Raw genomic sequence first — 27,046 nt, forward strand, 5'->3', positions numbered from 1 at the left:
TGTTTTTGTTTCAGATTCCAGCATCTGCAGTATTTTGCTTATTTTAATGTTGAATTGCTTCCTTCTCTTGTCAGCCTCTTGCATCTTCCGGTGGCGATTAGGCATTCCCAACCCTTCTATAAGGTTGATGATCACCATGACTGGCGGAGCAGTCTCAAAGAGCCTCCTCCTGCTTCTGTTTTCTATAACATTTCTAAAGAACTCCATTTCTTCTCTTGTTCTCCGAGCCTCTGCGAGTACCTCCTCATTGCTTCTTTCCTCCACCCAACTCACCCTTTGGATCCTCATCGGCCGCACATTTCAAAGCCGTTGATTTGATTTTCTTTCCCCTCCCAATGCTCTCAAGCTTCATATCCAGACTTGATTACTGCTGGCCGGACAATATTTTAGTTTAATGTGGTTAAAATAGTTGGCACTATCTTCTTTTCGGATCCTCTTTCTTTCCCACCCCAATCACGAGCGATGTGAAACACATTAAGCCATGGGAACAAAGGCTGTTTCAGACCTGTCCAAAATTAGCTGATCTCTGCCAGACCAGATACGGTCCAGTACGTTACCCACATGTTTTTGTTTTATTCATTTTTATGGGGTGTGGGCGTCGCTCGCTCGGCCAGCATTTGTTGCCCATCCCTAATTGCCTTTGAGAAGATGGTGGTGAGCCGCCCTCTTGAGCTCCTGCAATCCGTGCGGCGTAGGTACACCAACTGTGCTGTTAGGGAGGGACTCCCAGGATTTTGACCCACTGACAGTGAAGGAACGGTGATATATTCCCAAGTCAGGATGGTCAGTGACTCGGAGGTGGTGGTGTTCCCGTGTATCTGCTGCTTTTAGATGGTCATGGCCGTGGATTTGGAAGGTGTTGACTGAGAATAAAGAGTGAGTGGGCTGAACACTGGGAGAAAGATAATCCAACCGGGAGAAACGGGGATAGACTGCACATTAAAAGTCTTCCAAACAGACAGAGAGATAATCGCAGATGCCAAAATACACAGAGAAGTAAATCACAGGTACACCAAGAACCACAAATTGAAGGAGGGATACAGAAAGTTCATTGGAGATTGACACAGAGATGGAAAGAAAGAGACAATCACAGCTATAAACAGGGCCAGAGAGAAAATCGCAAATCAGCTACAGAGAGACACTTAAACCCAAAATAATGGAGAGAGGAAAGTACAGAAAATCACAATATACAAATGAACAGAGAAGGATAAAGAGAAACACTAAACTTTTATTTATTTAATATTGCAAAGCACATTACAGCCAATTAACTACTTTTTAAAGTGTGGTCATTGTTGTAATGGAGGAAACACAGCACAACAGGCAATGTGATGGTGACCTGATAGTATGTTTTGGTGATCAATATTGTCCAGGACAATGTGACGAATTGCCTCGGTCTTCTACATAGAACATAGAACAGTACAGCATAGAACAGTACAGCACAGAACAGGCCCTTCGGCCCTCGATGTTGTGCCGAGCAATGATCACCCTACTTAAACCCACGTAACCCGTATACCCCATTAACCTTACACTACGGGCAATTTAGCATGGCCAATCCACCTAACCCGCACATCTTTGGACTGTGGGAGGAAACCGGAGCACCCGGAGGAAACCCACGCACACACAGTGAGGACGTGCAGACTCCACACAGACAGTGACCCAGCCGGGAATCGAACCTGGGACCCTGGAGCTGTGAAGCATTGATGCTAACCACCATGCTACCGTGAGGCCCCACATGTAGTGCGGCCTGGGTGAATTGACAGGTTTAATGTCTTAATTCCTCTGACAGTGCAGTGCTCCCAGGATTATGCGCTCAAGTCCCGAGAATGAGGCTTGAACCTTTGACTTTGTGACCACCGAGCCAAGATTGACATCTGCTGGGGCCAATATCCTCTGGAGCAGAGCTTCACAAGACGGGAATACTCTGGGAAATCAACTGCTCATGGTAACCAAAGATGTGCATCACGAGAGTTAAGAATAAACAAATTATCTTCACAGATAAAGAGAGAGAGATAAAACCAAATGCACACGGGGGCAAAGAGAAGGATTCATCGGGAAAACAGTGGCTCTTTCATCTCTGATCAAGGTTGGATATGCACCATGAGAGTTATGCATGACTGTGGCCTTAAAAATAATGAGTCCAGAGCTTTGGGATTCAAACAAATTGATTGTTGGCCTCAGTCGATATCATGTAAATATTTTCCTATGACTGAAAAGAGGGAGATGTTGAAGCTTTTTGGTTTGCACAAATCAGGACAAACAGAAGAATGCCAAATTTCAAACAATCACAATATGTTCCTACACTCTTTAAAAAAAAAAAACAGATTTCCATCAATTGCACCCAAACAATCATTTTCACTGCTTAAAGAACCTTTCATATCTATTATTGAAGAGCTTGGGATCGGTAAGGTTGTTCATTCTGAACGGGGATTCCATTGAATATTTTCCAATGTGAGTTTGATCCGGGTTGATCAAGTGTTTATTGTCGGCCAGCAAGTAATGCTGCCTAAACGGTAATGATCGTGGTACATTCAGCGACGTGTCCCTCTGAGTTCTTAGAATATTGATTTCTTTGGAGTTCACTGCAGGCTTAGTTATTTCATTGAGGTAACGGTCCATTGGACTGGAGTATAATCTCTCAATGCCAGTAAGTAGGAAGGAATAATTCCTTTGCTGGAGAAGTGGGGTGTACAACAGCCTCTGATGAGGGTTGTGCCTCTGCTTGTGAAGGTCCTCACCTTTTGCGAAGTGAAGAGAGTTGACTGAGGGCCCGCTGTGACTGGACAGGCTGCTGAAGGTGTCCGAGTGCGTATTCCGACTTTCTGGCCACACTATTACCCGTCCACCGCCGGTTTGCGACGAGCTTCTCGGGAAGGAGCGAGGCGCCACTTGCGCTGTGGTGAATTCATTTACCGGCTTGGATTGAGAAAAGAGCCGGCGGAACTCCTCGTCAAAACTTTCGACAATGTGTCCTGAAAGGAGAGTGATGAAGTTCCTGTGAACCTGCCCTGATAGCCAAGTAAAACTGTAAAAACAGAAGAGGAAAATAGAGATCAAAGCTTAACTGAAATTATTAAAATGTGACTATTTCTTGCTACTAAAATCAACGGTGTGTTGCATGTAGGAATTTCAGATATATTGCATTATATGTATTTGTTAACATAAGGGTTAAAAACCTGGGTTAGTGTGTCTGATTGCTGCAGTAAAGCCCTCGTTTAAAAGACAGACATTTTGGCTGTGAGGGATAATTAAAGCATCATAAAAGTTGGGCTAATGGGATTTTATTTATATGAAGAAAGTTCCCTGGGGAGTAGATAAGTGGAGACATTGTGTTTGGCCTTAATAAGCTGATGTAGCTAACGGGAGGAGCCAGGGGTTGAAGCAGCCAGGTGTTGAGTTTCAGTCTTGGGTTTCAGTTCAGTTAAAGATTTGACTGTGTGCAGACCAGCAGGTTTTCTCAAGCAGTTTAGTTAAAAAGATTTTGCCTGTGAACAGAACAGCATTTTCTAAAAAGACTGGCAGGTTAAACATTGGTCTGACACAGGCAATAATCTGCAAGCTGGTTCCTGAAGGATCTCTCTCTCCCGCAAAGCTGTTTATCCAAGACATATCTTTACAGCAAGTATTCCTGGGTGGGCTAACTGTATTTAAAAGTGGATGTTGACCTGAGATGGGTTTTGCTTGAGTGGAGATAAAATATAGCAGTTAGGAGTTAGTGTTTCATTGTCATTGTTAAGTGTTAACTGGTAATTGTAATCCATTTTCTTTATGATGTTACCATTAGTAATACTGTGTTACCATTAAAGTTTGTTTTAATATACCATATCTCTATTTGTGCATGAAATTACTCAGCAAGTGAAGTATCCTTTCCTCTCAGTCTGGCAAATTAAATCAAATATTAGGATTTCTGATCGGAATCCGAACAACTGTTGGGGTCAGGTCCGCGATTATAAAGAAGGCAAATTTGTTTCATTAATAAAAGCATAAAATGCTGGAGAAACTCAGCAGGTCCGGCAGCATCTGTGGAGAGAGAAAAACAGAGTAAAGGTTTTGAGTCCAACCTGACTTCTTCAGAACTTTAACATTATTTTTACAGCATAAACTGTCAACTGTCACTGTCAATCACTCTGTTAGCAGAGGGATAAGAGTTTGAGTCCCACTGCAAGAATTGAGTGCAAAGTCTAGCCTGAAATTCCCAGTGCTGCACTGAGGGAGTGCTGCACTGTTGGAGGTGCTATTTTCCGTTTGAGAGGTTAACCTGACAGCCAGAGTCAGGAATACGGAAAAAAAGCTTTTGACGGCAACATGAGAATTCTCCCTAGGGTCTTGACCAACTAAAATCTGCAGTTTTCATCATGCCAACATTGGCGGCCATACTGCCAAGGCTCTCCTTAAACCTCTCCATCTTGCTGCCTCTCCACCTCTCTCTCCCGTCTCCATCTCTCTCTCTCCACCTCACTCTCTCCATCTTTCTACCTTCTCCATCGTTCCTCTCCATCTCTCTCCTCTCCATCTCACTACCTCCCTTCTCTCCATTGCTATGCCTCTCTCTCCTCTCCATCTCTATACCTCTCTCCTCCATCGCTCTCTATGTCTCTCTCTCTCCACCTCACTCTCTCCATCTCTCTACCTTCTCCATCGCTCCTCTCCATCTCACTACCTCCCTCCTCTCCATTGCTATGCCTCTCTCTCCTCTCCATCTCTATACCCCTCTCCTCTCCATCTCTCCACCTCTGTCTCTCGACCTCTCTCCATCTCTCCACCACTCCACATCTCCATCTCTTTACCTCCCTACCTCTCTATCCTCCCCATCTCTACCACTCCACGTCTCCATCTCTCTAACACTCCACATCTCCATCTCTTTACCTCTCTACCGCCCTACCTCTCTCTCCTCTCCATCTCTCTACCTCGCTCCTCTTTAAGAGGTGAAAACGTGCCTCTTTGACCAAGTGTTTGGTCACCTCTCCTAACATGTCTTCATATAGTTTGGAATTATGTTATACACATTATATAAATATATACTCTCGTATATACAATAAGGTGTTAGTATATCCTTTAGCCTGACTGTACTGAGTAAAATATTTGAATTCCAGGCAGATGCGTTTACAAAGGATCTGGGAAAAGCCACTGAGTTGTGCTCTACTGATGAAATGAAACAAGGATAACCTCTGTTTCCCAATCTCTGACTGGCTGTATTCCATGAGGCATTATTCTCAATTTCCTCGCCTACAATCTCTGTGCTTTAAAGGACAAACAGAGAAATGATAGATTATTCGAGAAGGGATAGGAATTTAAATTCATCTTCAAGAAATTGAATACATCTTTTCTCGTTCAATTTTTTAAAAGTTAGTTGACAATTTAATTTAACTTTAATTGGACAAGCCCTTGCCTTTGCAAATACTTCCTTCAAAATCTAATCAAGACCAGTATTTAAAATACCAATAAATACTGCCATGTGAAGGTGTCTCTTTCTTATTCTGCTTATCTATAATAATGGCATTTAATAACATTCGCCTTTGATGTTGGTCGATATATGGAATTAGTAGACAGTGAGTCAGAAAGCAAGAAATTCCTGAACAGGAATGTTAATTATCTCGGGTGAGATTTAGAGACAAAACTAGAATTTGAGGACAGAGCAGTAAACCAATGCTTCCTCACCAAATATCAGTGGGCTAGCATGATTGGAGAGAATGGCCCATTTACAGAAACCACCCAATCAATATTTCAACAATGGATTGACCCCACTGTGTCACAAATGGAGTTGGGCTGCCAACTCTTGTTGGACACATTCCTTGAGGCCCCGTCACATGACCTCCTTGCCTCCAACTGCCCCGCCCCTGCCATTGGTCAGCCGAGACATCCATCCGCACACCGCCCGCCTTCTCATTGGCTAACCGGAAAGTGAACAGAATCTTGACCTTGAAGTGCAACAACCCCCTGCCCACCCCCACCACCACCACCTCAACTCCAACTCTAATATTTCTATAATTAAATAGACAAAGGTACTTCAAGGCGATTAGAAATAAATACGGATTTTGCTTGATGCTCTGAGTATTTTGCCCCTGGGTTTTCTCAGAGTGAAATCCAGGAAGGTTTCCCTCTTGGGATCTGAGATCTTGGAAAAGTTGCAGGGCTGATGGAGGTCACCGGCTGAAATAAGTCTCTCATTCCTGGACAACCCTGGAGGGTTGGCATCATTAACCCCAAGCACCTTTTGCCACTCAAACTGCATAGAAACACGACGGTGTACGTTGGTCGATATGTTTTTCACTAACCTGTAAGAACCCGCTAACACGTACAGACAGTCAATGATGACAAACTTCTCCTGAACTTGGCCGGAAAATTTATTTCCCGATTTTGAACAGTAGAGGTCACCAGACACGTGGCGGATTTCTATGTTCTGAAGATGCAAAAGAGAGAGGAGGGGGGAATTTACTGAGAGAATCAAATGACAAAGTTCATATGCGAATGACACAAGAACTGGCACATTGTCCGCTCTGTACTGAGAAAGTATGCAAATGTGGCAACTGTGTTTGCCACACCACACACGCCAATTCTTTGTTGGTTTATCGATATTATCGAGGATTATTCCTCCTCCGATCCCACAACCCACCGAGATATCTGCGCTCCCCACAATTCTGGCCTCTTGAGCATCCTTCACAGTCGCTCGCTCAAAATCCTGGAACTCCCTCCCTAACAGCACAGTGGGTGTACCTGCACCGTCTCACCCCCGCCTTCTGAAGGGTAAATAGAGATGGGTAACAAATGCTGGCTTAGCCAGGGATGCCCTCCCCACCCCATGAAGAAATTAAAAATAAATGCCCGATTGTTTTTAAAATAAATTTAGAGTACCCAATTATGTTTTTCTCCAATTAAGGGGAAATTTAGCGTGGCCAGTCCACCTAATCTGCACATCTTTGGGTCATGGGAGTGAGACCCACGCAGACTCAGGGAGAATGTGCAAACTCGACACGGACCCGGGATTGAACCTAGGTCCTCGGTGCCGTGAGGCAGCAGTGCTAACCACTGCGCCACCATGTCGCCCTGTCACTTTCCTTAATCTTTCCTTAACCAGGTTCAGCTTCAGGAAACAGGTCACTCTCCCATGCCTCGAGCATTATACATCTCTGAGCACAGACATATGGAGACGTATCCTACCCTGCTAAAACATGATTCATTTATTCTTTAATGCAATGCTGACAGGACACTTACTGTTAAGTGGCTGCTTGTTATCTGGAGATTTTTGCACATTTCAATGAAGTATTTTGAAGATTGTTGATCCAGTAGCAGGTAAATTGTGACATTGCGTTTGTTAGCTGCATCAAGGACATCGCAGAAGATGTCAATGTCTGTGAATATGTCCATCACAATAGCTATCAGCTGGGGGGGAGAGACGGGTAGAATCACATTCAGAAGTTTAACTTTCACACTTATGCAGAGAGACTGGACAAGCCGGGATTGTTCTCCTCGTGCAGGGGCTACGGGGAGATTTAATCGAGGCATTCAAAACTATGCTGGATCTTTGTAGAACAGAAAGAGAGAACCTATCCCCAGTGGCAGAAAGGTCAGTAACTAGTGAACAACTGACAAGAGAAGCAGACTGGGAGATGAGGAAATTATGATAAAGGCTGCACTGTCAGTTAACATTAACACTGATAACCCTGTCTAACAAGAACTTACTCCAAACTTCATTCACTACAGTTTGACTCTCGGTGAGAGTAACTCGGTTAGTCCTGCTCCCCGACTTCCCCGCCTCAACCCTATAAATGTTTCCTTTTCAGGAGCCTGGACAATTCCTTTCGAAAGCCATGGTTGAATCTGCCTCCACCACCCTCTCCAGCCATGCTCTCCAGATCCGAAACACTTCACTATGTAAAACAAATAGTTCCTCGTCTTCTTGTTGGTTCTTTTGCCAATCATCTTAAATCAGTGTCCTCGAATTCACAATCCACCAGTGGAAACAATTTCTCTCCATCCTGTCTTCACCTCGCATGATTTTGAACATCTCAATCAAATCTTAACACCTTCTCTAAGCCCCAATCTGTTCACATGACTAAGTAACGCGACTAGATCAACAGACAGATGTAGATATTCCAATTCACATTCGCTTCCCGCACCTACTGTTGCACTAAGGCAGACTTCCGTCTGTTTCCAGAGCTTGTAATTCCCAGAATGGGTTGCTAACCTATCACCAGAGGCTGAAAGCCACTCCGCATCAACCGTGGCTGACCAGGAGTCTCTGCCACTCTTGCCACCAGCCTTTGGTGTGTTTGGAAGGATTTGCGGAACTCAACCCGTTTGGCTGCATTATGAACGCACCTTCCTTGACCGTCAAGTCCTGGAGGAGGACTCGAACCCAGAATGTTTGGTTCAGAGATAGGGACACTCCCGACCAAGCCACAGGTCCTCCTAGATGCAGATATACTGGGAGCAAATATTTCAGAACTACAATCTATTCTGAGTGTGAAATTCTGATCTAATAATTCTATTCTAATGGGGTATGGAGAGCCTGACTGAACAATGGAGCCAGCATTCTGTCACCTTAAACAATGAGAGTTAAAGATTGAGAAAGAAACAGGGAGAGGCTGGAGAAGGCAATTGGGTGGGTTTGAGTCAAATCAGAAAGAGAATTCAACCAAAGGAAAAAGAGGTTGGATTGAGAGAGAGAGAGAGAGAGCGAGCGAGAGAAGAGAAGAGAGACAGAGAAATAAAGATCGAGTGAAGAAGTAAGACAATTTTAAAATTACATTTAAAAATACTTGGAACAATTTACTGGCTGTAGGAATGAAATTCCACAATTTACATTGTTCCCTTTCCGGGTCAAAGAGGCATTTCAGGAATATAAAGCTTACTAGTGAGATGGTCCTCGTGCTGTTAAGTACCAGCCCTAACTTTCTGAGGTGGATTTAATGTTAATTAATGCCCAATAACTCAAGTTCATGACATTCACAAGGTGGTGGCTGGGACAGGACCAAAATCAATTTGAATCAATGCAAACCACCAACTCTTAATAACTATTCGCAACTCACAGAATAACACTACCTCGTCACAAATTGCTGGGAGGGGATTTTTTGCACAATAATAACAGTGAAACAACTTCATTCACCTTTAACATTGCTGACACATTCTGGGCCACTATTGGCTCACAACAAACCAACATTACTGAGCTGTTCAGTAGCAAATGAATTACCTCGATGGCTTGGCTGATGTAAAGACGTAAAATATTTTTGATGCTCTGTGACTTCTCACTCTGAAAGTAAACTTTGATGGTCGAGGGGCCCTTCAGGTAATATCCTTTGTCCACCATTGGCCACCCTTGCTCCAACATTGGCCCAATGCTGTCCGAGATCATTGGGAGGTAAGTGCCCGTCGGGTCCGAAGAGGCATCCGACGCCCCGGGCTTGGTTTGCCCCCCTTCTAAAGGTTCCTCAAGTTGGCGGGGTTCCCTCGGGCTGCTAACGATGTATTGTATTTCGGAAGGAGATAGGAAGCTCAACTCCCCCTCTTGAGTCAACATTTTGTCGTAAGCGTCTGTGCCCGTATCCAACAGGGCGTCTGTAGCCAATCTTACGCTTTCGTTGTGACTCAGGTCAAACTCAGGTGGTGGAATCCAAGGGTTCTTCATCGCTTCCAGTCGCCTCTTGATCTTGCCAACCTTTTTCGGCCGATACCAGTCTGTTTTCCGGTAACTTTGTACATTCATGATTACTGCTCACGACCTGCTCCGCAGAAACCAGCACAGCTCACTGACAGCTGTATGAGCAGCTGCATTAATACATGAGGATAATCGATGAGCTAAGACATGCAATTATGTGTATACAAGAGAATTATACAGCCCAGCCTTTAGGCAAATGCTGAATCAGGATAATCGCATGCTCAGGATACCATTGGGTATCTGTCATATTCGATAAATTCATAAGAATGAATAATCTTTATGACTTTTTTCCTTTGGCATGTTTCCGACACGCAGGGCACATTTTAAACATTGATGTTTCCCTCTGGGAAATTGTGCACCCAGAACTCTCAGACACTCCCTGTGCAGTAAATATTGAGGTGCAGAGATGATGGGCTGAATGGCCTCCTTCTGCATGTTAGGGATTCGATGGATTCTACTGAGGGAGCGCTGCACTGTCGGAGGTACGATATTTTGGATGCGGTATTAGACTGAGGTCTCGTCATAGAGGTCTGCAGCACAGAAAAGGCCCCTTGGTCCATAGCGTCTGCACCAGTCAAAAGCAACCACCTCTCTATTCTAATTCCATTTTTGTCAGCACTTGGCCCATAGCCGTGTCTGCCCTGGCATTGCAAGCGCACGTCTAAATATTTCTTAAATGTTATGAGGGTCTCCGCCTCCACCTCCCTTTCAGGCAGCGAGTTCCAGACTCCCACCACCCTCTGGGTGAAAAGGCTTTTCCTCACACCCCCTCTAAACCTCCTGCCCCTTACCTTAAATCTCTGCCCCCCCCCCCCCCCCCCCCCCGGTCATTGACACCTCTACCAAGGGGAAAAGTTTCTTCTACCCTATCTATGTCTGTCATAATTTTATACATCGCAATCGTGTTCCCCCTCCGTCTCCTCTGCTCCAAGGGAAACAGCCCCAGTCTATCCAAGCTCTCGTCATAACTAACACTCTCCAGCCCAGGCAACATCCGGGTAAATCTCCTCTGCTCCCTTTCCAAGTGTTAACACATCCCTCCTGTAATGTGGATTCCAGAACTGTGGCCTAAACAACTTTTTATACACTTTCCTGCTCTTAAACTCTATGCCTTGCCCAATAAAGGCATGTATGCCAAACTGCCTTCTTAACCACCGTATCCACCTGCCCTGCTACCTTAAGGGACCGGTGTCCACGCACACCAAGGACCCTCTGATCCTCGGTGTTTTCCAGGGTCCAACCATTTATCCTGTATTCCCCTTACCTTGTTTGTCCTGCCCAAGTGCATCACCTCACATTTATCCGGATTGAATTCCATTTACCACTACTCAGCCCCTCTAGACATAGACATAGAACAGTACAGCACAGAACAGGCCCTTCGGCCCTCAATGTTGTGCCGAGCCATGATCACCCTGCTCAAACCCACGTATCCACCCTATACCCGCAACCCAACAACCCCCCCTTAACCTTACTTTTTGTAGGACACTACGGGCAATTTAGCATGGCCAATCCACCTAACCCGCACATCTTTGGACTGTGGGAGGAAACCGGAGCACCCGGAGGAAACCCACGCACACAGGGGGAGGACGTGCAGACTCCACACAGACAGTGACCCAGCCGGGAATCGAACCTGGGACCCTGGAGCTGTGAAGCATTTATGCTAACCACCATGCTACCCTGCTGCCCCCTCTGAGCAGCCCGTCTATATCCTCCTGTAATCAAAGGTTTCCTCCTCACTATTTATCATCCCACCAATTTTCATATCACCCACAAACTTATTTTTTTAATTTTTTATTGTTAATATAAATTTAGAGTACCCAATTCGTTTTTTCCAAATACCCAAATATCAAATATCACCTACCCTGCACATCTTTGGGTTGTGGGGGCGAAACCCACTCAAACACGGGGAGAATGTGCAAACTCCACACGGACAGTGACCCAGAGCCGGGATCGAACTGGGGACCTCGGTGCCGTGAGGCAGCAGTGCTAACCCACTGCGCTTCCCCCATCCACAAACCTATTGATCATCCCTCATACATTCATATCTAAATCATTTATGTAAACCACAAACAGCAAGAACCCCAACACTGATCCCTGTGGGACCCCAACACTGATCCCTGTGGGACCCCAACACTGATCCCTACGGAACCCCAAGACTGATCCCTGCGGAACCCCAACACTGATCCCTGTCCCCAACACTGATCCCTGCGGAACCCCAACACTGATCCCTGTCCCCAACACTGATCCCTGTGGGGCCCCAACACTGATCCCTGTGGGACCCCAACACTGATCCCCGTGGGACCCCAACACTGATCCCTGTGGGGCCCCAACACTGATCCCCGCGGGACCCCAACACTGATCCCTGTCCCCAACACTGATCCCTGTGGGGCCCCAACACTGATCCCTGCGGGACCCCAACACTGATCCCTGTGGGACCCCAACACTGATCCCTGCGGAACCCCAACACTGATCCCTGTCCCCAACACTGATCCCCGCGGGACCCCAACACTGATCCCTGCGGGACCCCAACACTGATCCCTGTGGGGCCCCAACACTGATCCCTGCGGGACCCCAACACTGATCCCTGTCCCCAACACTGATCCCTGCGGAACCCCAACACTGATCCCTGCGGGACCCCAACACTGATCCCTGCGGGACCCCAACACTGATCCCTGTGGGGCCCCAACACTGATCCCTGCGGGACCCCAACACTGATCCCTGTCCCCAACACTGATCCCTGCGGAACCCCAACACTGATCCCTGTCCCCAACACTGATCCCCGCGGGACCCCAACACTGATCCCTGCGGGACCCCAACACTGATCCCTGCGGAACCCCAACACTGATCCCTGCGGGACCCCACTGGACACAGGCTTCCAGTCAGAAAAACACCCCTCGACCATCACCCTCTGCTTCCTGCCACTCAGCCAATTCGGGATCTAATTTGCCAAATTTCCTTGGATCCCGTGGGCTTCGTTCTCAGCCTCCCCTGTGGAACCTTCTCAAAAGCCTTGCTGAAGTCCAAGTAGACTACGTTAAATGCATGTCCCTCATCGACACACCTGGTCACTTCTTTAAAATATTCAATTAAGTTGGTCAGACATGACCTCCCTTAACAAAACCATGCTGACTGTTCTTGATGAATCCCTGCCTGTCTGAATGCAGATTAATTCTGTCTCTCAGAATTGCTTCCAATAGTTTCCCCACCACTGAGGTTAGACTGACTGGCCTGTAGTTTCCTGGTTTACCCCTTCCTCCCTTCTTGAATAATGGTGCCACATTGGCTATCCCTCCAGTCCCCCGGCACCTCTCCTGTGGCCAGAGGGGAATTGAAAATTATTGCCAGCCCCCCTGCAATTTCCCCCCCATGCCTCACTCAGCAACCTGGGATACATTTCATCTGGCCCTGGAGGTTTGTCTACCGTTAAGCCTGCCAGACCACTCAGAACCTACTCTCTATGTTAATTTCTTTAATATTATTACAAACCTTCACCCTGATTTTTATACCCACACTGCCCCTCTCACCAGTGAACATTGACACAAAATTTAGAACTCTACCTCCATCCTCCGGCTCAACACACACAAATTACCCCTGTGGTTCTTAATGGGCCCGACTCTTTCCCTAGTTTTCCTTTTACCCTTAATGAACTTGTATCACAACTTAGGATTTTCCTTTATTTGACCTGCCAGTATTCTTTTCTATCCCCTTTATGTACTCCTAATTTCCCTTTTACGTTCACTCTTGCATATTCTATAAGCCTCTAGGGCTCCTGCCATTTTGAGCCCTCAATAACAGCCATTAGCTTCCCTTTTTCTCCTTATCCAACACTGTATATCCTTCGATATCCAGGGTTCATTCGATTTGTTGGTCCCACCCTTTTTCCGGAATGGAACATGTTGGCCCTGTACTCTCCCTATTTGCTTCTTGAATGGATCCTACTGTTGTGTGACAGATTTAGCGAAAAGTGTCAGCTCCCAGTCCACTCTTGCCAAATCATATCTGATTTTATTAAACTCGACCTTTGCCCAGTTTAGAACCTTGTTTTCAGGCCCATCCTTGTCCTTTTCCATTACAATCTTGAATCTATTGGACTTATGAACACAGTCTGCAAAGTGCTCCCCCATTGATACATAGAAACATAGCAAATAGGTGCAGGAATGGGCCATTCTGACCTACAGCCTGATCATGCAAATTCAGTATCCCACTCCCGCTTTCTCTCCATACCCCTTGATCCCTTTAGCCGCAAGGGCCACGTGCAGCTCCCTCTTGAATATGTCCAATGAACTGGCCCCAACAGCTTTCTGTGGTAGGGAATTCCACAAGTTCACAACTCTCTGAGAGAAGTTCTTCCTCATGCCAGTCCTGAATGGCTTACCCCTTATTTTTAGTCTGTGACCCCTAGTTCTGGAATTCCCCAACATTAGGAACATACTTCCCGCATCCAGCCTGTCCAGTCCCATCAGGATTTTATATGTTTCTATGAGATCCCCTCTCATTCTTCGAAAGTCCAGTCAGTACCAGTCCAGTCGATCCAATTGTTCTTCATATGTCAGTCCTGCCATCCCGGGAATGAGTCTGGTGAACCTTTGCTGGATACCCTCAATAGCACGTCTTTCAGGACATGTGGGAGGAAACTGGAGCACCCGGAGGAAACCCTCGCAGACACGGGGAGAACGTGCAGACTCTGCACAGACAGTGACCCAAGCCGGGAATCGAACCTGGGACCCTGGAGCTGTGAAGCAACAGTGCAAACGACTGTGCTACTGTGCTGCCCAAAGCAAGTGAAGCCTTATTTGTGTCACTGCTTCTTATTTGTGATCTTCTCCAAACGTATCTGCAATTAATTTCATCCCTGTATACATTTGCACTTCTCTCATGTTCTTTACTGTACCATTGTAGACGGTATACATCTGTAACTCTCGCTCATTCTATTTGTCACAGTTATACGTTTATGTCTGACCTCCCTCCATGCTATTCAGCCCATTCTTCTTTTGAAGAAGAGCGGGGGAGTTCATCCTAGTGTCCTTTTCACCCCTCATCCCTCAATCAGCTTCGCCAGGAGAGTAATTTACCCGGAATTTCTATCCGATTGCTGCTGTTTATCTTGAACCATCTTATCTGCGTTCAAAATTATTTCTGTTAATGGCCCTCATTCACAAGACTTTATAGGGCAGCACGGTGGCGCAGTGGGTTAGCACTGCTGCCTCAGGGCGCCGAGGTCCCAGGTTCGATCCCGGCTCTGGGTCACTGTCTGTGTGGAGTTTGCACATTCTCCCCGTGTTTGAGTGGGTTTCGCCCCCACAACCCAAAGATGTGTGGGGTAGGTGGATTGAACACTTCACTTCAGAAAAAGCACCTTATTGTTGGTAAAGTACTTTGCAACGGCCTGTCATCATGATAGGTGCTATATAAATGCAAGCATTTCTTGGACCAAGAGCTAATGTTGGTCAGTGAGCACAGCGGTGGTGGGTGATTGGGACTTGGTGTGAGTTAGGATCTGAGCAGCAGTTTTGAGTGAGTTCGAGTAGATGGAGGGTGAAAAATGGGAAATCAGTGAGGGAGCATGGGAATAGTTGTGTCCGGAGGTTGAAAAATGGACGGATGAGAGTTTCATCAGGTGAACTATGGCTAGGATAGAATCTGGGATGTAATGGAGGTAGAAATAGGAGATCTTTGTGAAGGGAAGGATACGAGGTCGGGAACTTAGCTTGGGTCAAATAGGACAACAAAGTTGTGAACACTGTACGGGAGGGGGACTGAATTGGTAATGAGGGAATGGAGGAGAGCTCAGATAATGGGCTGGATTCCCCGCAGCCCCGCGCCGAAATCATGGCTGGCGTGGGGGCGGAGAATCCACTTTCACGTCATAATCGGACCGGCGATTCTCCGGGCCCTGAACATCAGCGTGGCCGCGGAGAATGCTGCGCGGCCGGAGGGGCCCATTGACAGAGGCCGGCCCAGCAAACCGCTGCTCCCGACCGGCTGAGTTCCCAACGGCGTAGAAATAACCCCCGATTGCCGGTCGGGATGCTAGCGTGGCGGCCACGGACTCAGTCGGGGGCGGGGGGGATCGGAGGCCGGGGGGCCTTATAGGCAGCTGGGGATTAGATATGGGGGGTTAGATGCTCGGGCACACGGCCAATCGTGGGGGTTTCCTTTCTCTGTGTGGCTCCGCGGTCCAAGTCCGCCATGGAGCTTGACGCAGGCGCTGGAGGCCACCACCGTGCGCATGCGCAGACTCCGAACCGGAAGTGTGGGGGCCGTATCCACATCTAAAGTGCAAGATTTACTCCGGGTCCCTGCTAGCCCCCTGCAGGGCATTGAATTAGGTCAACTTGTTTCTAGGAATTTCGGGAGTAAAACTCCATCTGACATTGTGTCTTTGGAAAGATGCATCGAATAGGAAGAGAAGCCATTGCGAAGACTCACTCGTTACAACTTTCCTACCTCCACATTTTATTATTACTCCATTGACACCCAGTGTGTCCCACCACTGCTCTGGGGAAATGCAATGGGACCAATGAGTGAGCTTAACCTTTCAAATGCAAACAAAGGAACTAGTGGCTTAAAATATATTTGTCTCAACAGTTCCGAATGATCGCTCCATTAAATCAGAATTGCTTTTACATTCCTTTGATGGGAAGATGTCTGTTTATGTGCAACTTTCGATTCTTGTTCAATGTTCAGTTCACACAGCTGTCGGAAAACCTTTAATTCATTGCAACCACTCCTTTACCAATTACTTGTGTAACTGACATATGTCTGCACTGACAGGTTTCTACCATTGATACAACATCCAAAGTTTGTCCAAGGTCATAAAGTATATAAGGGGGCATTTAATTTGAGGTTGTATAAACTCTACAAAGGTGTTTCAACCTGTGTCAATATCCAGTTGTGTGGGGAAAAGTTCAGAGACTGTAACCAGTTCAACATTCTCCTTACACCAGCTATTATCATATAGTTCACACTCCACCATGTAAAACCTTCATCTCATTTGATTCAGTCAAAAAGGAGCGAGAATCTTTTCCGAAATGCTGCAATATTTAAATTGATTATGTTCTTTTTCTATTTACCCCCTGTCTCTGTTCACTTTGATTAATAAGGGGATCAGGGGTTATGGGAAGAAGGCAGGAGAATGGGGATGAGAAAATATCAGCCATGATTGAATGGCGGAGCAGACTCGATGGGCCGAGTGACCTAATTCTGCTCCTATGTCTTATGGTCTTATACATCCTTTAACTTGTAACTTTCAGACTTGACCATTCCAATTCTCTCAATAATCTCCCTCCTTGGGCAGCACGGTGGCACAGTTGTTAGCACTGCTGCCTCACGGCGCCGAGGTCCCAGGTTCGATCCCGGCTCTGGGTCACTGTCTGTGTGGAGTTTGCACATTCTCCCCGTGTTTGCGTGAGTTTCGCCCCCACAACCCAAAGATGTGCAGGGTAGGTGGATTGGCCACGCTAAATTGCCCCTTAATTGTAAAAATGAATTGGGTACTCTAAATTTATATTTTTTAAAAATCTCCCTCCTTCAACGAGAACTCACTCAAATTTCTGCTGCTGAAATCCTAACTTGCATCAAACTCCAGTTTTCCAACAACCCCACCTTCAGCTTTTTTCCCCTTCTCTGAAGGCTTGGACTTGCTCTGGGATGCATACCCAGGAGTACTTCATCTTGCTACTCTGAGTGAGTCTAGGTCAGGGGTGGGCAAACTTTTCCGTGCAAGGGCCACATTCAGAAATTCACAATTCACAAAGGGCCGCATAGTATATTAAGTAAAATAATTACTTTACCCGGTTATGATTCTGGGCGCCTCATATAGAACATAGAACAGTACAGCACAGAACAGGCCCTTTGGCCCTCGACGTTGTGCCGAGAAATGATCACCCTACTCAAGTCAATGTATCCACCCTATACCAGTAAGTAACCCAACAGCCCCCCCCCATTAACCTTAAAAAAAAATTAAAAAAAAAAAAAAATTAAAAATTAATTTTTTTTTTTTTTTTTTTTTAATGACTTGGTGGGCCGCAGAAATACCTTTGGCGGGCAGCATGCGGCCCGCGGGCCGTAGTTTGCCCACCCCTGGTCTAGGTAGTAATGGTTGGAAGATTTCCAAAGTTGGAGGCCATCGCCTCCGGAGCTTATATATTAATCTTTATTGTCACAAGTACGCTTACATTAACACTGCAATGAAGTTACTGTGAAAAGCCCCTAGTCGCCACATTCACCGCCTGTTCTGGTACACAGAGGGAGAATTCAGAATGTCCAAATTACCTGACAGCACATCTTTCGGGACTTGTGGGAGGAAACCGGAGCACCCGGAGGAAACCCACCCAGACACGGGGAGAACGTACAGACAGTGACCCAAGCCGGGAGTCGAACATGGGACTCTGGCGCTGTGAAGCAACTATGTTAACCACTGTGCTATCGTGTTGCCACACACATCATTTACGTCCCATTTCATCAAGAACCAACTGGAACACCTTTTCATGTCATTCCAGCGAGATTAAATGGCCAAGACAGTACAATTGAACTCAAACCAGAGATCTTCCTGGACTTTTTAATAGCTTCGCATCACAAGCGCTCACCTAATGAGAAGTAATGGGACACACAATTAATGTTTAAATATTTTTGTCAAATATCTGTGCAGATCACATAATTGAAACAACTGAATTGGAAGAATTACTGAGGCTGAAGGTTTGCGAGGGTGGAATTAAAGCAAATAGCTGTGACTATGGATGCGATGAATTCACTGAGATAGGCCGGTTTAAAGAATACCCACTAATCCTCATTCAGCTCTTTTACATTATTGACATCAATGTGTATTCGCTTGTGCAACTTTGCAAAGCCAATACTGAAATTCAATATTCAAAGTTAGGAGGAGGTAGACACCCAGGGCTGGATTTTGCCAGTAGCTGAAGGGCATTTGAAGATGGGCATAGCGATGATTTCTTGTGACCAGATGGTCTGCAGCCATGTTTCTACCCGAAATGAAAAAATGAAAATCGCTTATTGTCACGAGTAGGCTTCAAATGAAGTTACTGTGAAAAGCCCCTAGTCGCCACATTCCGGCGCCTGTTCGTGGAGGCTGGTACGGGTACCTCTGGCCTATTTTCAGAGAAGTGCTTTTACGCTGATGGGGATATAGATATATACCTGCCAGCAGCAGGTAGTGAATTAAACCGTGAATCAAGGGCAGTCTTCTTGAGCCTTATGGATTTGCCGGTGCATGGCCCCCTCTACAATGTGACTGTTGTCCAGAACTGGTTCACACCTGTACCCACAGGTGATACAGTGGGAGGGTACGCCTCTGCATTCATGGCCGCTGGCAGTGGTGGAGTTTATTTAGCTAAAGTTCCATTTTTCACCAGCGGCCTCCACGTTGAGGTGCCCTCGTGGTTCCTGACCTGATTCAGCAGCGCCCCCTCACCCTGGTGGTGCTAAGATTTCAGAACTCTGGTTGGACTGGCAGCAGGAGTTCACTGTTTTTAAATGGATAGAAAATGTGGAGGCAGCCCATTAAGAGGCATCCCTGGGGAAGATGACGTCGGTGGGTGCACTTCTGGCGAGTGCTGGCTCGACCTCGGTTCGTTCTCAAAGCCCATGGAAAAACACAGCCTAAATGTCAAAAGATATTCTTACTGCTTCACACCTAGAAACTGACGTGAATGTGGGAAGCCAGCACTTGGACATTACCCCAGAGATCGGTTACAAAAACACCTTTGATTGTCAAGGAGTTGCCGCCTTACATTGGCATCCAGCTCATCTCATTGCCATCTGGGAGATATACTGGGTGTTGAAATAACAGTGAGATAAATGGATATGGTAACAGGAAACCCAGAACTGAATAATATAAACATGTTAAAGAGTGCCGTCAGAAAGTTAAAACAAAATGGAGATGTAGGTGCTTTGTTCTATTGAAGAATTTTCAGCTGGAGTAAGAGAAAACAGTAGCTCATCCGTATGAAATGCCAATCAACATTGTGAATTGCAGGGCAGAACGGTGGCGCAGTGGTTAGCCCTGCAGCCTCACGGCACCGAGGTCCCAGGTTCGATCCCGGCCCTGGGTCACTGTCCGGGTGGAGTTTGCACATTCTCCCCGTGTTTGGGTGGGTTTCACCCCCACAACCCAAACGATGTGCAGGGTAGGTGGATTGGCCACGCTAAATTGCCCCTTAATTGGAAAAAATTAAGTGGGTACACTAAATTTATTTTAAAAAAACATTGTGAATTGCAACACCAGCTGGTTCCTGCATGTTCAACCATACAGTCAACATCAGCACAGTGGTTAGCACTGTTGCTTCACAGCACCAGGGTACCAGGTTTGATTCCCAGCTTGGGTGACTGTGCGGAGTCTGCACGTTCTCCCAGTGTCTGCATGGGTTCCCTCCGGGTGCTCCGGTTTCCTCCCACAAGTCCCGAAAGACGTGCTGTTGGGTGAATTGGACATTCTGAATTCTCCCTCTGTGTACCCGAACAGGCGCCGGAATGTTGCGACTAGGGGATTTTCACAGTAACTTAATTGGTGTTAATGTCAGCCTACTTGTGACACTAATAAAGATTATCAAACAGCTAAACCACATACTGGTCAAGTTGATAGAAATTGATAGCATTTAAAGAGGCCATTCAGCCCATTGTGCTGGGCTCTGGGAAAGAGCAGTCATGCTCTTCCACATTCCCACTTTTTGCCCACGGTGCTCAGAGTTCCTCGTCCTCAAGTACCGTTCAGTCTCCTTTCAAAATTATTCACGGAATCAGCCTCAAGATAGCAAGACTGGGGACTTCCGGTGTCGCCCTCGAGGAGACAGGTTGCAGGTCGGATCGCTCCCGCCCGCGATGGGCAAACAGACCTTTTTTAACGGACTTTTTAATGGGACCTGGCAACCTGAATTGGTGGAGGAGACGATAGGGAAGAGGCTTCCTTTCCAGGGTATGGGCAGCTGGACTAGAAGTGGTCGGGTGGAGCGGCAAGGATCGAAGCGGGAGCAGCGGGGACCCCAGACCGGAGGGCCAAGCATGGCGGACGGCGGGGACCGGGGAGCGGAGGCTCACTGGCCAAGGGAGGAGCAGATGGAGTTCTTCAAGAACTGCTTCGTCGAGCTGAGGAGGGACACGCTGGACCCGATGAGAGCGGTGATGGACCGAATGGTCGAGACACAGGCGGTCCAAGGGAAGGTGCTCAGGGAGGTTGAGGCGAAGCTCTCCAGCCAGGCGGGCACTGTAACGGAGCTGGAGCACGAGGTGGAGGAGCTGAATGCCCGCCAGAGGAGGATGCAGGAGCAGCTTGAAGAGCTGGGGAACAGAGCCAGGAGGCAGAATTTAAGGATCATTGGCCTCCCGGGGGGCTGCGAGGGGTCGGATGTGGGCGCATAGGTGACAGGTATGCTAGAGGCGCTGTGGGGGGGGGGGGGGGGGGGGGGGGGGGGGGTAGTGTCCACCAAATTGTCTCTGCTCATCTAGACTTCTAAATTGTGCAATTAGAAGTATTTCATAGAATCCCGACAGTGCAGAAGGAGGCCATTCGGCCCATTGAGTCTGCACCGGCCCTTGGAAAGAGCATCCTTCTTAAGCCCACGCCTCCACCCTATCCCTGTAAACCCACCTAACCTTTTGGACACTAGTCATTTAGCATTCTCTAATTCACCAGCACGTCTTTGGACAGTGGGAGGAAACCCGGAAGAAACCCACGCAGACACGGGGAGAACGTGCAAACCATCTCCACCCCAACTCACAACCACAAAATGCACGACCTCAGATTATCCATTGGCTAAAGTTAATGGCCGGGAGTTTGTGGTCAGCTGTGAAACAAGGGGCGTCGCCGCTGACCTCCAAGGAAGTCTTGTTTGAGAGATGCGACCATCGCTCTGGCGAGGAGGTTAACCCTCTAGCTGTGCAGTGATACTGTAACTGATCCCAAAGCACAGCTACAGTGATGTTAGCAGGCAGTTAAATCACACTAAGGGATTATAACAGACACACAGGAAACAAAAAGCAGTTCAATAAAATCATTTTTTTTGGCACAGAGCAAATTAAAGATGGGCAGAGAAAACTGGCAGAAGCTTAATTATTCTGAAAATTACTTGCAAAAGGTTTTACTTAAATATCTCCTTAACAGAAACCCACAAATAGAAAATTCATTTGAAAAATTAATTCTACAAGTTTATATCAACAGTTTAAAAGTTATTCCTAATTGCAACTTTTAAAAAAACGTACGGACAGGATTCTCCTGTCCCCCAGCGCGTGTTTCTCGGCGGTGTGTCAGTCGCTGGTGAGGGGATTTTCTCTTCCCGCCGCTTGCCATTCCGCCGGGAAACAGGCGGGCCAGGTGGCACTGCCAGCGGGAAGAGGAGAATTCCGGCCAACATCTTGTTCATTCATTCTGTGCACTTTATGAGATAGGACATCCCAAAGTGCTTCACAGCCAATGATGTTCAGAAACAAAGCAGCCAATTTGCACACAGCAAGCTCCCACAAGCCACATCATTATCACCAGTTGATCTGTTTTTGTGATGTCAAATGAGGGATTGGTTAATAGTGGCCAGAACACCAGGATAACTTTGTTCTTCTTCAAAATAGTGCATGTTTTTTAAAAAAAAAACTTGAGGGGGCAGCTGGGCCTTTGCTTTAACACCTGATCCAGAAAATGACACCTTGGACGGTGCAACACTCCTCACGTTCTGTACTGGAGTGGTAGCCTTGATCTTTTGTGCTCACGTCCTTGGATGGGACTTGAACTCCCAACCATCTGATTCGGAGGGGACAGTTCTGCCCAGTGAGCTGCAGCTGATGGACAGGATTCAAATGGGGATGTGGGAGTGGGGAATGTTGAGGTTTGCCCTGATTTTGGTGACACACAGTCTCATCAGAGCACTTAAAGCTTCAGGATTTGTACTTGGGGCTGGTTTCAGATGATTAACGATGGTGAATGCTTAAAGTTTGCCATAAAGTTCGGCCGGAATTCAAATGCCCTCCCTAATAATGGAGCCCATTATTTTTGTGCAAGCAGAGATTTAACATGGTGCCACATCGCCTTGACACACAATGTCTCGTGTATTTACATAGCTCTGCATCATTCATTTTTTTTGTGTTTCTTTTTAAAGCTTACAATTCTTTTTCTTCCCCCAATTAAGGGGCAATTTAGTGTGGTCAATACACCTATACACCTACTCTGCACATCTTTGGGTTGTGGGGCTGAGACCCACAAAGACACGAACAGTGACCCGGGGCCGGGATCGAACCTGCGTCCTTACCGCCGTGAGGCAGCAGTGCTAACCACTGCGTCACCGTACCGCCCTAGCTTTGCATCATTAACACATTAACATTGCAAAATGGCCCGGGCTGCTTCAGACAAATAATCAGGTATATTAAGGGGTATTAGGTCATGGGTTTGTCATTCTCCTCGTCTTTGTTGGGGGTGAGGGGGTTGGAGGTGGTGAAAGCCCCAGATCTACCTCATCTTCAGAATCACCTTCCTCCCTCCCCTCACTGCTGAAATGGATCTGCAGGAACTTATGACAAAGTATTAACTGCACAGAAACAGTCATTTGGCCCAACTGCTCCATGCTGGTGTTTAGGCTCCACACGAGCTTCCTCCCAATCTACTTCATCTCACTTTTATTAGAATGTCCTTGTATTCCTGTCTCCCTGATTTCCCCTTAAACACTTTCCACTGTGTTAGCGAGTTCCACATTCGCACCAGGCTCTGGGTGAAGACGTTCTGCCCAAATTCCCTGTTGGATTTACCGGTTTTAGATTCACTGGTTTTGTTTCTCTGTCCCCCCCCCCCCCCCCCCCCACCCCCCTCCCCCTCCTCAAGTGGAAACATCATCTCTATGTCTGCCCTAAGAAACCCTTGATGTGGAGATGCCGGCGTTGGACTGGGGTGAGCACAGTAAGAAGTCTTACAACACCAGGTTAAAGTCCAACAGGTTTGTTTCAAACACGAGCTTTCGGAGCACGGAGAAGGAGCCGTGCTCCGAAAGCTCGTGTTTGAAACAAACCTGTTGGACTTTAACCTGGTGTTGTAAGACTTCTTACTAAGAAACCCTTGAAGAGGTTGGATGTAATCTGCCTTTGTTGGGCACGGTGTTAACTTTCCCAGAGAGAAGAGGTAAGTAAATAAGGGTGGGACTTTCAGTTCGAGAGTGAGTGGCATGGAAGGTTTGGGGGAGGGGAAAGAGAACAGGGGGTGTGACAGTGGAGGAAGGGGGTTTGAAGGTTAACAGCTCCTGATGTGTCAGGGCAGTCTTGTAGTCAGGTACAAGGCAGGAAGATAAGTCAATGGAAGATGCTGCTAAGTGTTGGTGCCCAGTGTGTTGGGTGACAAGGCTAATTTTGAAAATTAGTGTCAGTTTCTTGCAAAAGTCAACTACAAATGTTGACATATTGTGGAGGAGTTGATTGGGATGTCCTGTACTGTGGGGATCGGCAGTCACAGCTTTTTCATAGAAAGGACAAACCCATAACAGCGCGCCATTTGCTTTATTTAACATCCATTTGGATCTGGGGATTCCAGCTTTGGAGCCACCGTTCAGCTGGCAAGTAAAGTCCTGGGGTCTAAGCCTAATTCATTCACTACTACCGTAAATCGCACTTGCCCAAACAATGATTCACCCGGCTGATCCCTGAACTGCAGCAACCGAGCACGTCTCACTGCAATCCTCCAGCGTAGGACGAAAGGATTAAAGTTTTAATTACACAGGCATGAGAACACAGCACCTTTACAAACGAGCAAACTTCAACGATCTTAAAAATTCCCTGCGGTTTTATTGCCGACTCTGTACAAAAGCAGCAATTTTTAAAAATAACAGAATCATGATATGCACATCTTAACCACTGTACATAACTACAAAAATTAAAACTTGATTTCATATCAATCTGATCAAAAAGTATCACACCAAAAGTTACCTAACATATATTAATATATTAGTAATAACATATAATAAATATTGCATTTTGACAGACTTTATTTAATAATGAATAGATGTCACCCCGTCTGTCAGGGAGGAGTTGGTTGAATATCTTTGACGAGCCCGCGTTGTGAGTTTTTGTCTTAGTTCTCGTACTCCAGTCAGTAATTCACGCTCCTTGCTTTCTAGGTCACTTCTTCCTCTGTCCAAAGATACTAGAGCGAGAAAACACAATATTAGAGAAGGGTCAACAACTCAGTTTGATGAGCCAGAATTTCACACTTCCCCGCCGGCAGGTTTTTCGGGAGGGGATGGTTACAGGGAGCATGAAATTAAAAGACCAGGATTCTCTCGTGTTTCCACCCACTCAGACCAATCTGCAATTTTACACCGCGGCGGGCAAAGCTTCGGGCAGGAAGCATGTCCTTCCCTAATGAGGCCCTTAATAATTGGCCAGTTACAGCCAATTCCTGGACACCCTCAATATTTAGGCTGTCGAGTTTACATGGGGGAAGCCGGAAAATCAACAGACTTAGATCTCAGGCAGGACGGAGGGGGAGGGGTGCCTCCATCAGGAACCCCCCCCCATGTCCCGTGTCCCCTTACGGTCTGGTGCCCACCACAACGAACTCTCGCACAAGAACCTGGATCACTCCCTTTGTGCCCTTTCAGGCCTTCCACACCCTGGCACCCTTTGAACTTACCTTGGCCTCTGGCAGGAGACAGTCTCAGGCGACATCCTGCAATTCCTCAGTGCACTGCAACTCTTGTTGCTGCAGGGACTGGAGAGCTGCTGACCACTCAAATTGACCGACAGCTTCTGAGGGCAGCACCTCCTCCCCAGTAAGGAGCGGAAGTCCTGCCTGCAGCCACTTAGTGCTCATTCAAGCGTGAAATGGCTGTGGGACACCGATAATGTTGGGAAGAGAGATCCAGCCATCTGAAAAATTCAGGCCATGGCTTTCTTTGCAGGAGAACCTTCGATAAAATGTACAACTCTCAAAACAGATGGAGGCAGGATCATTCTGCTGCATTTAACCATTTTTTTTTGGAAGGTGGATGGATGGGAAAGAAAGAGGCAATGGAAACTCCGATTCCCTCTGGGACTGTAAGTCATACCATGTTCTCTTGTCCCATTCAATTCAGCTACTAGCCTTTGGGTTCTAATCTTCGAATTGAAAATAAAAAGTGAAGGACAATAACACTTATCAGACAAACAGTGCGGACACCTCAAAGTACTTTGTTGGTTGTAAAACACTTTGGGCTGCCTGGGAGTGGTTGCTGTATAAATGAGAGTCTTTATGCTAGGATTTGAGCTGGCCTGGATATTAGAAAACGCTGTTAAATGCAGCAAGTCCAGATCTGAAAAAACAAACAGGAAGTCTGTATCAAACAAAAAATAATTTTAGAAAACTTAGCATTTGCAAAAGGAGAGGAGGATTATCTTTTATGTTTGTGTACTCTACATGTAAAAGAATTGATAAAATATATTAAAATAGAGTAACAACTGCCTCAATTAGTTGCTGTCGTGCAGAGGTAAAGGAGCCCGTTTTGACAACACGAGGTATACAGTATCAGAAAATGGGGGTTTGCTGGCGAGTCCAGGCTAAAAACAGATTCCCTGGGTGCGAGCAATACATTTAGGCCATTATTTTTATTGCCCATCTCCAATTTCCATGAAGGGTTTGGATGTCCACAAGAAGCCACTAGTTTCTATGAACACTTTCCCTCGCATTAATTTATAAATGGTCAGCGGCAGTAGGATGAGGCCCTTAAGTGGGCATAATCAGCAGCGGGCAGAAAGGCCACCCACAAGCTTACCCACCATGGACTTATTCAGGAAGGGAGAAGATGGTGGAATCCCAACCTGTCACTCTCCCATCTGTCCCCCAATATGTTAAATTCATCACGTTGTGTGGGGGGCAATAAATTTCACACAAAGAATGAGAACTTTAAAATTGAGGCATTGTTTGACCAGGAGCTTGTGTAGGTCAGCGAGCACAGGGATGACGGGTGAATGGAACTTGGTGTGAGTTAGGACACGGGCAGCAGAGTTTTGGAAGAGCTCCATAAACCGTGTGCTACTGCAGCATGCTCACAAGTCAGAGCACGACAAGCATGCTGTCCAAAACGATTGTGCTGCACCAGTCTACTCTTTGTACTCTTACTGTAGGCACGAATGTCTATTCAAGAAAATTTGTCTGTACAATGATGCTCACTTCAATGTGACTGTAGGAATCAGCATTGTGCAAGAATCCTGAGTGACAGGATCACAGCAGGTGAAATGATGCCTTTAGAAAGCAGGCGTATGGTGGAATTTGAGACCAGATGCAACTTGAGTATGGAACATACAGTAAAAGAAACAGGCTAAAGTTCAATTACACAACTGTTAAAAAAAATAAGGGGAGTAGGATAAATTTGGCAATTTCAGGCCAGTTTGTCAATGGTGGGTTTGCTTTTTAGGTAAAAAACACAATACTCCAAG

General features: G+C 46.6%; 2 protein-coding genes across 2 annotated transcripts in view; both read right to left on the reverse strand.

Annotated features, from left to right (window-relative positions):
* Positions 1-1,703: 1,703 nt before the first annotated feature.
* LOC119972111 (protein FAM83A) lies at positions 1,704-10,088 on the reverse strand. Its single transcript, XM_038808450.1, has 4 exons — positions 9,188-10,088; positions 7,210-7,377; positions 6,273-6,397; positions 1,704-3,022 (listed from the first exon to the last, which is right to left on the reverse strand). The coding sequence occupies exons 1-4, from the start codon at positions 9,698-9,700 to the stop codon at positions 2,353-2,355; spliced, it is 1,476 nt and encodes a 491-aa protein (XP_038664378.1). The 5' UTR covers positions 9,701-10,088; the 3' UTR covers positions 1,704-2,352.
* A 14,306-nt stretch (positions 10,089-24,394) lies between these two features.
* The window catches only part of tbc1d31 (TBC1 domain family, member 31), a 56,233-nt gene continuing 53,581 nt past the window's right edge, over positions 24,395-27,046 (reverse strand). Inside the window, exon 22 of the mRNA XM_038810321.1 lies at positions 24,395-24,776. Coding sequence (XP_038666249.1) covers positions 24,622-24,776 — 155 coding nt within the window. The 3' untranslated portion in view covers positions 24,395-24,621. The remainder of the gene's footprint in view (positions 24,777-27,046) is intronic.

This window comes from Scyliorhinus canicula, chromosome 10 (assembly GCF_902713615.1).
Source record: "Scyliorhinus canicula chromosome 10, sScyCan1.1, whole genome shotgun sequence".
In the NCBI taxonomy this organism is placed as follows: Eukaryota; Metazoa; Chordata; class Chondrichthyes; order Carcharhiniformes; family Scyliorhinidae; genus Scyliorhinus; species Scyliorhinus canicula.

Coding starts and splice junctions, on each gene's coding strand:
- LOC119972111 (XM_038808450.1), bottom strand. CDS start 9,700: ATGAATGTACAAAGTTACCGGAAAACAGACTGGTATCGGCCGAAAAAG. Junction 7,378..9,187: donor ACATCAGCCAAGCCATCGAG/GTAATTCATTTG, acceptor TCTCCCCCCCAG/CTGATAGCTATTGTGATGGA. Junction 6,398..7,209: donor TAACAAGCAGCCACTTAACA/GTAAGTGTCCTG, acceptor TTGCATCTTCAG/AACATAGAAATCCGCCACGT.